Source organism: Bos indicus, chromosome 18 (assembly GCF_029378745.1).
Source record: "Bos indicus isolate NIAB-ARS_2022 breed Sahiwal x Tharparkar chromosome 18, NIAB-ARS_B.indTharparkar_mat_pri_1.0, whole genome shotgun sequence".
Taxonomy (NCBI): Eukaryota; Metazoa; Chordata; class Mammalia; order Artiodactyla; family Bovidae; genus Bos; species Bos indicus.
The window spans coordinates 11,101,647-11,112,925 of NC_091777.1; the positions used below are offsets into that span (position 1 = coordinate 11,101,647).

The 11,279-nt window shown below is 55.6% G+C and overlaps 1 protein-coding gene across 3 annotated transcripts; it reads left to right on the forward strand.

The window, feature by feature from the left end:
• The first annotated feature begins 1,009 nt into the window (after positions 1–1,009).
• Positions 1,010–7,404, forward strand: ADAD2 (adenosine deaminase domain containing 2). 3 transcript variants are annotated; one of them, XM_070770386.1, is made up of 11 exons: positions 1,012–1,288; positions 1,383–1,526; positions 4,906–5,058; positions 5,393–5,440; positions 5,531–5,656; positions 5,741–5,891; positions 5,972–6,139; positions 6,243–6,472; positions 6,562–6,805; positions 7,038–7,158; positions 7,241–7,404. In XM_070770386.1, exons 1-11 carry the CDS (start codon positions 1,087–1,089, stop codon positions 7,343–7,345), a joined length of 1,692 nt encoding a protein of 563 aa, XP_070626487.1. In that variant the 5' UTR covers positions 1,012–1,086; the 3' UTR covers positions 7,346–7,404. The 3 variants fall into 3 exon arrangements, with proteins under 3 accessions (XP_070626486.1, XP_070626485.1, XP_070626487.1); XM_070770385.1 differs by having other exon boundaries at positions 1,010–1,288; positions 5,531–5,891; XM_070770384.1 differs by having other exon boundaries at positions 1,010–1,288; positions 7,038–7,404.
• The last annotated feature ends 3,875 nt before the right edge of the window (positions 7,405–11,279 follow it).

Here is an 11,279-nt window from a genome sequence, read left to right on the forward strand (position 1 = left end):
CTGTTAAAATTTCCATCTCCTTCAAGCAACTGTGTTGCATGGTAGCGAGCCATATGTAAATTGTCTTCATCCTTAACTTTATTTTTGTTATTTCTCCTTCATCGCTAGACCCTCATTTTTAAGAATTGCTATCTTGACATGTTTTTACAAACCAATCCAGATTCACTTCTGAGGAAAAAAAAAAACGCAGGGGTGGGGTGGGGAGGGCAGGATATCAAATGACTAATTTTAGCTAGAGCCCACGTGGAACACTTACAGTTGGCTTCAGGAAGGCTTAAGGTGAACAGATTTTAAATGTAGGCCCTAGTACTTTGGCTACCTCATGCGAAGAGTTGACTCATTGGAAAAGACTCTGATGCTGGGAGAGATTGGGGGCAGGAGGAGAAGGGGACGACAGAGGATGAGATGGCTGGATGGCATCGCTGACTCGATGGACTGAGTCTCAGTGAACTCCGGGAGTTGGTAATGGACAGGGAGGCCTGGCGTGCTGCGATTTATGGGGTCGCAAAGAGTCGGACACGACTGAGCGACTGATCTGAAAGAGTCTGTGAGGCTGCTACAAATGAAAACACCATCACTTACAGAATGAGCACCTCCCATCCTCCTCTAGACTCAGCTGCTTAAGCAGCTGGGGAGGGCAGGCTGGCAAAATGGGGAGTGCAGGGCATCCTTGGACGGCAGCAGGGGTGAGGTGCTGAACTTGGGTCCTCAGACTCCTCCCCTGGTCTTTGTTTCCCGAATACCACGCAAGCAAGCGCAGAGAAGAACATGATAGGAGGGCCCTGTCTTCCACCCTCAGCTTACACCCGGAGCCCCGCCCTTGTAGTAAGGTGGTTGGCCAGGTGGCCACTTAGTCCACATCCAGGCTCTGGCTGCCTGGGAGACTGGCCTTCCCATTGGCTGGGCATACTGTCCTGCTACAGTTTTATGGGCTCTCATTGGCTACGAGTGAGGTGGGAGGCGGAGCTCACCATGCGCCGACAGTTGTACCACGTTCTCCCCACGTGGGCGCTCGCTCTGGCGTGTAAAAGGGCGCGGGTGGCGCCAGAACGTGCCCACTGTCCTCTCCAGCCCTCGAGTCCAGCCATGGCTTCACAGGCCAGCGCAGCTCTGGGCACTGATGACAGTGTCCGCAGGAAGCCCCGTCTGGCAGCATCACTGCAGATAAGCCCAGGGTCCAGCCCCTGGAAGCCCTCGGCCAGTCTGGGCCAAGAGCCTGCGCCCGCCCCCAACGCAGAGAATGATGAACCGGGCGGGCAGCTCCAGGCCTCGGCGGCGGCTGGGGATGGTGAGGCCTGGGTGGGGGCAGGGATCGGGGAGCTGGGGGCGGCTGGGCACAAGAAGGATGGGGAGGTCCCTGAAGGTCGCTGTACCACCCGCAGGGCCCGCCGGGGACTTCCCGAAGATGACCAGACATCGGGGCCTGCAGCTCAAAGACCCGCCACTGGGCCAGGCCGTGGCCTCACTTACTCAGTACGCGGCCAATCTGGGTGTCTCCCTGATATTTCGAGAAAGCCAAACAGCAGGTGAGGCCCAGGGGGCTGGGATGGCAGCATGCCCTGGGCTGTTCTCAAATGAAGCCAGGAAGACTGAGTTGGGCCTGAGCCTGGGGCCCGAGGTAGGCCTGTTGTGAGCAGCATGGTGCCAGGGGCACCAGGTACCCCAGATTTCTAACTAGCAGGTGAAGGGGGCCAAATCTGAAGCTCAGGTTGGTTAAAGGACCTGCCTCAAGCTACCCAGCCTTTCAGCAGGCTTTTTTGAAGTCCATTATATACAATTACAGTTGCCATGCCAGCGTTGGAGAGGAGGTGCCTAAGTGAGGGCCAGCCCACCCCAACTCAAAGAGGTTATCAGATACAGTTTAATGATGGCAACACTGTATACAGGTGTAATGGTTACAGGCCTCCTCCTGAAACCACCAAGATCAATCACCAGGTCCCTCCTAGATTCAGATTCCCAACTTTCAGCCAGCACATTCCCTGCTTCTAAGAACTTTTGGGAGCATTTGTAAAACTTCCTAGGAGAACCTCAAACTGAACAACTCAAAACGAGATAATGTATTTAAAAAAAAAATCTACCTGGGATTTGTTTTAATCAGGTATGTTAAGACAGCAGACGTGAGAGTGCTTGTCACGAAGGGGCAAGTATGGATTCCTAGAAACAGGAGGCACAGATGGCCATGCAGGGCTGTGCAGGAAAGGATGGGGTGGCCAGGAGGAAAAGGAGGGGGGCAGGCACAGCCCAGGGCATTAACTGGGTTTTCTTGGGAAAGAATGGTTGGAGCAGGGTACCTATGCAGAGTGAGATTAGGATAGATGAAAGCAAGACACTGGATAAGTTTAGGGGTTATGGGGTGGTTCCTAGCTGCCTAGTACCTGACCTCAGGGGTGATTTAGGGCATGGGGAATGTTGGCTTGTCAGAGAGTTCTGTGGTTGGGGCGTGAGCTCTGGATTGGTTGGGTTTTATATGAAAGAGTGAGCTTGCAGAGAAGTGGTTTGCTATGTCGAGGAATTAGCTAGTCCTGGGAGGGATGGTTTCTCCAGAATTAAACCCCCAACTGCCAGAGCATCAAGAATACAGAAAATAGGGACTTCCCTTGTGGTCCAGTGACTGAGACTCTGAGCTCCCTTGCCGGGGGCCCGGATTTGATCCCTGGTTGGGAAACTAGATCCCACATGCTGTAATTAAGACTTCGCATGCTGCAACTAAAAAAAAAAAGGAGGAAATCAATTCAAGACCAGTGATGACAGCTAACATTCATGAGTTCTGGGGGACAGACCAAGTGTTATTTGAAGGTCTGCAGACACATTAACTCATTGAGTCCTCACAAGTATTCCTCAAGAAAGGCAGATACCATTACCACCGCTTTACAGATGGAAAGACTGAGGCCAGAGAGGCTGAAGCTGCCAGGGGGCAGTCTGGTTTCAGAGCCTGAGCCGAACCACTGAGTAATATTGCCACTCCCTTCCGCCTAAGGTCCCTCTTTCCACTGTCGACGTGGGTAGACATTTTTTGTCATTTCTATTCTTCATTTTGGTAAATTTTCAAAGAATAGTATAAAAGAGCTCCCATAAACTCTTCACCCAGATTCTCCAGTTAACATTTGTCATATTTTGTATTTCTCTCTCTATATATATATTTATATATAAATATCCACATTAATTTGTTTTGAACAATCTGAAGGCTTAATTACCCCTTAAACATTTCAACATGTATTTTCTAAGATCAAGGGTATAGTATTATATAATTGCAGCACAAGGATCAAATTCTGGAAACTTAACAAGTGACGCTATGCACTATACAGTCCATGGAATTCTCCAGGCCAGAATACTGGAGTAGGTAGCCTTTCTCCAGGGGATCTTCCCAACCCAGGGATTGAACCCAGGTCTCCCGCATTGCAAGTGGATTCTTCACCACCTGAGCCACAAGGGAAGCCCAGTAATGCTGGAGTGGGTAGCCTATCCCTTCTCCAGCGGATCTTTCTGGCCCAGGAATAGAACCAGGGTCTCCTGCATTGCAGGCAGATTCTTTACCAGCTGAGCTATCGGGGAAGCCTATTGATATAATACCATTACTTAGTTACCAAGTTCAAATTTTGCTACTTGTCACAGTGATGGGCATTTTTTTTTCCAATCCAGCACGATTTATTACATCAGCCTGTTTAACCTCTTTTTATCTGAAACAGTTGCTCAGGCTGTCTTTGGCTTCAGGACAGTGATGATTTTGAAGGATAAGGTCTGGTTATTCTATAGAAAGTTGTCCGTTTGGGTTTGTCTGTTTCCTCAGGATTGGGTTCAAGTGATGCATAACCAGCGGAGGCATCTGTGGCAACCTCGTGTCTGTGGCATGCATCCTGCCAGGGGGCCTGAGATCTTACTCTACCCCTGGGGTGTCAGCTCTGGGGGCCTGATCAAGGTGCCTTCACTTCCCTCCGGGTGTGTCATCAGTCGTCCAAGCAGGGCATCTTGAGGTGGTGTGAGCATCCTATTCCCTAGAACTGCATCCCCGCCATGGTTGTAGCATCCTTTGATGATTGTGGCCAGAGCTGGTTATTACCGCACTGGCTGCCAGAGAGTCCTGATGCCACCCTTCCTTCTGCATCTCCCAGCTGGCATTCTTTTGTAAATATCTATTTGGCTGCCTTGAGTCTTAGTTGTAGTACGCGGGGTCTTCATTGACACATGTGGGGTCTTTTGTGGCCGGTGGGCTCGGTAGCCGTGGCTCAGTAGTTTCCCCAAGGCATGTGGGATCTTACTTCCCTGACTAGGGATTGAACCCACCTCCCCTGCATTGGAAGGCAGATTCTTAACCACCGGATGGCCAGGGAAGTCTCCCTAACTGGCATTCTTGTTGCTCTTTTACAGTAGGTGAATCTCCATGCTAGGGAGGGGTACTGAAATTCGGGTTCTCTTCAAAAGGAATAGACAGCCCTTTTAGGAGACAATTTAGCAGCAGGTAACAGCAAATACTGTGAATAGAAATAAATATATGCCCTTTGACCAACTGATCCCTGTTCTAGGATTTTCATCTGTCTCTATTGTGTCCTAAGTAACACCTGGAGTGGTCATGTTTGGAAGACGAGCTTCATGTAGAGAAGAAATAGAGCAGTGTGTCTGAGAGGGGACGGGACCTTCCTCCTGGAGACAGTGCAGCCCTGGATCTAGGTCCTGACAGCACCTGGGGTCGCTGTCCACCTGCCCCCATTGTCCCCTCTGTACAATGGGGTCACAGAGACCTATTTCAGAGGGGCTGGTGTGGATCTGTGAGCGGGCATGGACAGAGCTCAGCAGGCTGTCTGCCCGTCATTCTGGTCATCCTTGCTGGCAGGTGTCGTGGTCCTGCTAGGAAGCGCCCGGGACAAGGATGAAGCGCACGGTACCACTTCTCAGCTTCTCCTTCCCCAGATCCCTGCTCGCCCTTCTCTGTGTCCGTGGAGCTGGATGGGGTGGTCTGCCCCCCAGGCACCGCCAACAGTAAGCTGGAGGCCAAGCAGCAGGCGGCTCTCTCTGCCCTCCACTACATCCGGCGTCAGCTGGAGGGCCCAGCCGCAGGGGCAGGTAACCCAGGGCGCGGAGGGGGCGGGAACACACGTGTGCCTGGGGTGAGTTGCTGCAGAGACCATCCGGGCACCAGGACCCGGCCTGCAGGGAGCTGGGGGTGGAGACGTGAGCAGACCCCTGCCCTAACGTCCTTTGAAGCCCAACCACCCTGGGCCCAGGGACTACTGGGGGCAGCTGAGGGACTTTTGGCTTCTGGAGGATAACCCGAGCCCCCCACCTCCACCCCCGACACACACCGCTCACTAGTGGGACCTCTTGGATTCCTGAAGGATGGAGGATGGGAGGGCAGTCCCCAGCACCCACGACAGCCCACCCTTTGTCTCTCTTCCAGAGCCCCCAAAGACCCCCAACCAGCCTCCTCTCGCTCCTCTGAGCATAGGTAGGTGAGACCCCAGTGACGCCCACCCCCCCCCCCAGCATGGGAGGGCATGGCTTGTGAAGCCGCTTCTGCCCCCTCCCTCCCCTGCAGAGAACATTGTGACCCACGAGCAGCGCTGCGCGGCCGTGGTCAGCGCGGGCTTCGACCGCCTGGTGGACGCCAGCTCACCGTACCGGGCCTGCAAGGGAACCGTGGCCGCGGTCATCCTGGAGCGAGGTAGGGCAGCCCTGCCCCTGCCTCCCCGGGAAGGCCCTTGGGCCCCCTGCCTCAGGCCGGTCTTCTCTGCCCCCTTCCCCGCAGAGGTCCCGGGTGCCAGGGGCCACGCCAAGGAGACCTACCAGCTGGTGGCGCTGGGCACCGGTGGTGGCAGCTGCACTGGGTGGCTGGACTTCTCGGGCCGGCAGCTCCACGACTGTCACGGGCTGGTGGTGGCCCGCCGGGCCCTGCTGAGGTGAGGGGTGGAGGGGGGCCCTCTGCCCAGCCCGCCCTGGGGAGACAGGACCACCCCAGCTGCCCCTCCACCGCCCCCAGGTTCTTGTTCCGGCAGCTCCTGCTGGCCACGCAGGGGGGCCCCACGGGCAAGGAGAAGTCCGTGCTGGCCCCCAAGCCGGGGCCTGGACCCCCCTTCGCCCTCAAGCCCCGGATCTTCCTGCACCTCTACGTTAGCAACACCCCCAAGGGAGCCGCCTACGATATCTAGTATGTGGGGTACCAGGCGAAGAAGAGCCTGGGGGGGCCGCACCCGGGAGCGCCACATGGGCCTGGGAGAGGGGCCCTGACCCCCTGCCCCGGTCCTCCACAGCCTCCCTCCGTCCTTGGAGGGCAGCCTCCTGCACGGCCCGCCCCTCCGCCTGCAGGCCCACATTCAGGGGGAGCTGAAGCCCGTGTGCTACGTGGCCCCCGCGCTCCGTGACACCCACGTGGGCTGCCTCTCAGCAAGCGACAAGCTGGCACGCTGGGCCGTCCTGGGGCTGGGGGGGGCCCTACTGGCCCACTTCCTGCCCCCGCTCTACACCACCAGCCTGGTCCTGGGTGAGCCCCGCAGGGCAGGAGGGCAGGGGTGGGCCGTGGGGCGGGGAGGTGGGGGCACAGAGACTCAGACCTTGTCCTGCGCCCCACAGCCGACACCTGCCACGACCCCCCGACCCTGAGCCGGGCCATCCACACCCGGCCCAGCCTCGACAGGCTCGTGGGGCCGGGCCTGCCAGCCCCCTACACCCGGACCACGCTGCACCTCTTTGCAGGGCCCTCGGTGGCCCCCTCCAACCTCACTCCCAACACCTGCCAGGGCCTGAGCCTCAACTGGAGCCTGGGGGACCCTGACATCGAGGTGGTGGATGTGGCCACCGGGCGTGTGAAGGCCGAGTGAGAAGGGCCTAGGGGCTGGCTGGAGGGGGGGTCTGACAACCTGGGGGGTGGTCCCCGTCCCCTTGCCTGTGGGGAAAGAAGATGCATCTGGCCACTAGCCTCTTACCAGCAATGTGACCCCCCACCCCAGATGGTCAGGGTGGAGGTGGTGTGAGAGGGTGGCGCGGGCCTGTTGGCTCGGGCCTCCTTTGCCCTCCCCTGATGTTGGGCCCCTTTCTGTCCTTCCCAGTACTGCCCCCGGGCCTCCCTCCCGCCTCTGCAAGGCTGCCTTTCTCCGGGCCTTCCGCCAGGCTGCCCATGCCCTTGGGAAGTCCCACCTGCTGGCCTTGCAGACCTACGAGGCAGCCAAGGTCAGCACCTTCCCACCCCCGCAGCCCTCTTTCCCACACTCCCAGCAAGCACCCCCTCTCACCTGCACCCCTCCCGCCGTAGGCTGGGCCCTACCAGGAGGCTCGCCAGCAGCTGTCCGTCCTCCTGGACCAGCAGGGCCTGGGGGCCTGGCCCTCCAAACCGCTGGTGGGAAAATTCAAAAATTGAAGCAGAGCTCCAGGGGCTGAGGTCCTGAGCCCAGCGGGACGCCGCTGAAGGAGTACCGATTTGGGGGTGGGGGTGGGGGGGCGTGGGTGGAGCGGGTGCCAGTGCAAGGGTGAAGCCAGGAATGGAGGCGGGGTGGGGTCTGCTGCACACTGGGGGCTTGAATAAAGAAGCTGATTCTGGTGTTCTGTGTGCTGTTGGCTTTTTGGCAGGGAAGAGGGGAGCCCCAGTCCACACCCTTCAGGTCCTCTGGGTCCTGCAAGAGGTGGGCAGCCCTGGGAGGTGGCAGGGGGCTCATCCCAAGTGGGTCCCACTCTGCCTCTGTGTTACCACAGCTGTCCCACCAGGTGAGGCTGTGATACCTGGAGCCCACATGCTAACTGGGTGGGGGGTGCCAAGCCCGCCTCTCAGGGGTGGGGGTTGTGGGGAGTCTGCAGGAATGTCCAGGCTCCCCAAGGACCTTGGGGGCGGAGGGAGGACAGTGAAGCCTGCCCATGCACATGCCCACCCCCCCACCCTGGTGCTGGGCACACATCTGCAGGCTGGGCACCTCCGGGGCCTCCCTGCTCCCCCAGCAGTTTCAGGATTCAGAACTCCAGACCATTCTCCCCAGTGCGCTGGGAAGCTGGGTCGACATTCCGGGCCAGGCAGGAGCAGACACTGAAGCCCTGGGATAGCATCTGTTCCCTCCAGGCCACCTCCTGACCCCCACGGGTGAAGTGTGTGCGTGCGTGTGTGTGTGTGACCTTGGCGGCCACTTAACCCCGGTTCACTCCAGCGGACTCATCCGGAGAAACACCCGGAAGGCCGGCCCACATGCCTGTTCTCCAGCCCACCTGGCCTCAGGCTGGGCTTCCCCTCTGTCCATCTGCTGGCCCCGTCCTCTCCCTTTCAAGCAGTGCTGCTGCCAGCGAGGGGGCGATGGAGGAAAGAGCTGACAGGCTGGAGCAGGCCCTGCCTGCCCCTCCCCCCGCCCCCCGCCCCCAGGCTTTACAGATGCTGTCACATTAAACCTGCCACCAATGAGGTGGATGCTCTCGCTGCTCCACTTTACTGGTGAGAAAATTCACCAGGTGAAGGTGGGCACCTTCCAGAAGAGCACGCGGGGTTGGGATGGACCTGCGGTTCCCACCCAGGCCCCTGACAACTTCAAGCACCTGGAAGCCCCTGGGCTGCTGCTGGAGTCGATTCTGTGACCTTGGACAGACCCCCAACCTCTTGTATAACGTGGCTGGACAGTGTGTTTCCAAGAGCTCCCTCCTGGCTCTCAGCAGCTCTCCTCTGCTCTTTCCTATAGGCCATGGGGGTGAGAGATGCAGCCTTGGCCCCGGAGAGGAACAGCTGTGGGCTGGAGGGCTTGGGAGGGGGTGAGAAAGGGGCTGGGAGAGGGCAAGAGAGGATGGGGGCTGGGGGAGGTGGGAGCAGCTGCCAAAGGCAGGCTGGTGTTCAGGAACACGCACGAGCAAAGGAAGGACAGTGGGGAGTTTGAACCAGGATGGAGGATCTCAAAAGCCAGACAAGTGCTGATTTTTTTTTTCTCTTTAATTGAGAAAACTGAGATTATTTTTTAATACCAGTATTGTTATTTAAGGGCTTCCCTGGTGGCTCAGATGGTAAAAAAAAAAAAAATCTGCCTGCCACTCAGGAAACGCAGGTTCAATCCCTGGGTGGGGAAGATCCCCTGGAAAGGAAATGACAACCCACTCCAGTGTTCGTGCCTGGAAAATTCCATGGACAGCAGAGCCTGGTGGGCTATGGTCCATGGGGTTGCAAAGTGTTGGACATGACTGAGCGACTAACACACTTTATTGTTATTTAAACAGAAAAAAAAAAAAAAAAAAACAGGCTAACTTTGAAATAATGATTTCTTCTTTTTTTTTCAGGGATGAAGAGAATTTTTAAAACACCCAAGCCTATTAATTAGCACATTTATTACACATTGTTTTCCCCTGGAGATCATTTAAATTGATTTACTTTTTGTCCTGTGATGGTGACTACAACCAGATCCCAGCCATTCCCAACTGCAGTTCTATGCAATGAGCCTTTTGATATTCATTAATCACATAATCAGTGGGTAAACAAGTTATTCAAAATGACATTAACTCTGCCGTGTTCTGCCAAGTAAGTAATATTTGTCCCCACATGGCATAAATCTGCCTGTCCAATCCTTCCCTCCCAAGACAGTCCCTGTTACCACATTATTCGCGTGGTTCCTTTGACTCAGCTGATTTATTATTGTAGGGTGATGATGAAGGTTGCTTCTGAAAGGGAGAGCCTGTTAATGTCTTCCTGGCCCAATCCCCCCTGGGTGGAGTTTTGCCAACAACTGCATTTTTGAGCTGGGAGGTGACATAACCCAGCTGGGCACAACACACAAGCCGCCTTTGCCACCACTCCCATCTCCCATCGCCCGCAGCTCCGAGCCCCAGGGTCTGTCCTGGACCCCTGCCCCGTGCTGCCCCTCCCCTTGTGTGGTCTCACCGCTGAGCACGAGTGTGGACCAAGAGGCGAATCGAGGGGCCACTCCACCTTTCCAAGCCTCAGTTTCCCCACCCGGCGAATGAGAGTTGGTCACAGTGGAATGAACTGGGAAGAGAGCCAAGCCTTGTGCCTGGATCTTGGTGGTCATCGGCAGTGGTGGTGGCTGTTATCAGCCCTGGCTGCTCTCAGCTTGTTGTCTCTTTCCATCTCCCTGGCTCCCTGCCCCATGGGGTCTCCCACAAAGAAGATGCCCAACAAACCAGCGTTGAATGGAAAATGAATAAATGATAGAATCTTCTCTTCACAGGAGTGGGTTAGAGCAGGGGTCCCCGACATCCAGGATCTCATGCCTGATGATCTGAGGTGGAGCTGATGTAATAACAATAGAAATAAAGTGCACAATACATGTAATGTGCTTGAATCATCCCCAAACCATCCCCTGTCCCCCATCTGAGGAAAAACTGTCTTCCATGAAATCGATCCCTGGAGCCAGAAAGGTTGGGGACCATTGGGTTAGACAGAAAGAACAGAAACCCTGTTCCAAAATATGGCTCTGGAAGAGGTTTTGAAATTTTCCATTTTACTATGAGCTCTTTTTGTTGTTGTTGTTGCTGACCTGTAGAAGCATTCGAAAAGACCTAGAGAGGGACTTCCCTGCTGGTCTAGGGGCTAAGACTCTGAGCTCCCAATGCAGAGGGCCCAGGTTCAAACCCTGGTCAGGGAACTAGATTCCACATCCTTCAAATAAAAGACCCTGCGTGCCACAGCCAAGACTGAAGATCCCGCAGACTGCAACTGAGACCCAGTGCAGCCAAATAAGTCGATCAGTATTTGAATAATAAAAGACCTAGAGAATGTGGATCAAACCACACCTGAGCTCCTTGTGGATTGTCAGTCATAAGAACCAACAAAGTCTCCTTTTCTTTGTCTGTTTGACTGATGAAGTCTGAGTTTCCTGTCCTTGGAAATAAAACATCTCTAACTGATGTTTGTGGATGTGTCCTAAAGATGTACGTGTTTATTCAGATGATCTCCCAAATAAACTGCCTGCCTGTAAATCCTTGCCTCAGGGTCTCCTTCTGGGGGAACCCAAACATCTGGGAGGACCAAGACAGAACTCCTCAGAGCAGGTGCCCCATATGGCTCCTCCCATCACCACTCTGCCCTCTTTCCTCCTAGGCTCTGCTCGTCCTGTTTATTTTTTTTTTTTGGCTGTGGTGGGTCTTTGTTGCTGCCCACTGGCCTCTCTTTTGGGGGCACACAAGCTTACTTCCTGTGGCATGTGGGATCTTAGTTCCCAGACAGGGATGAAACCCACGTCCCCTGCATTGGAAGGCGGATTCTTAACCATTGGACCACCAGGGAAGTCCCCTGTCCTGTTAGTTTCCTTCTGAACTTATCTGTGGTCTGCCTCCCTCCCCTGATCATCCCCTCCAGCCACATGTCTGGGAGCATC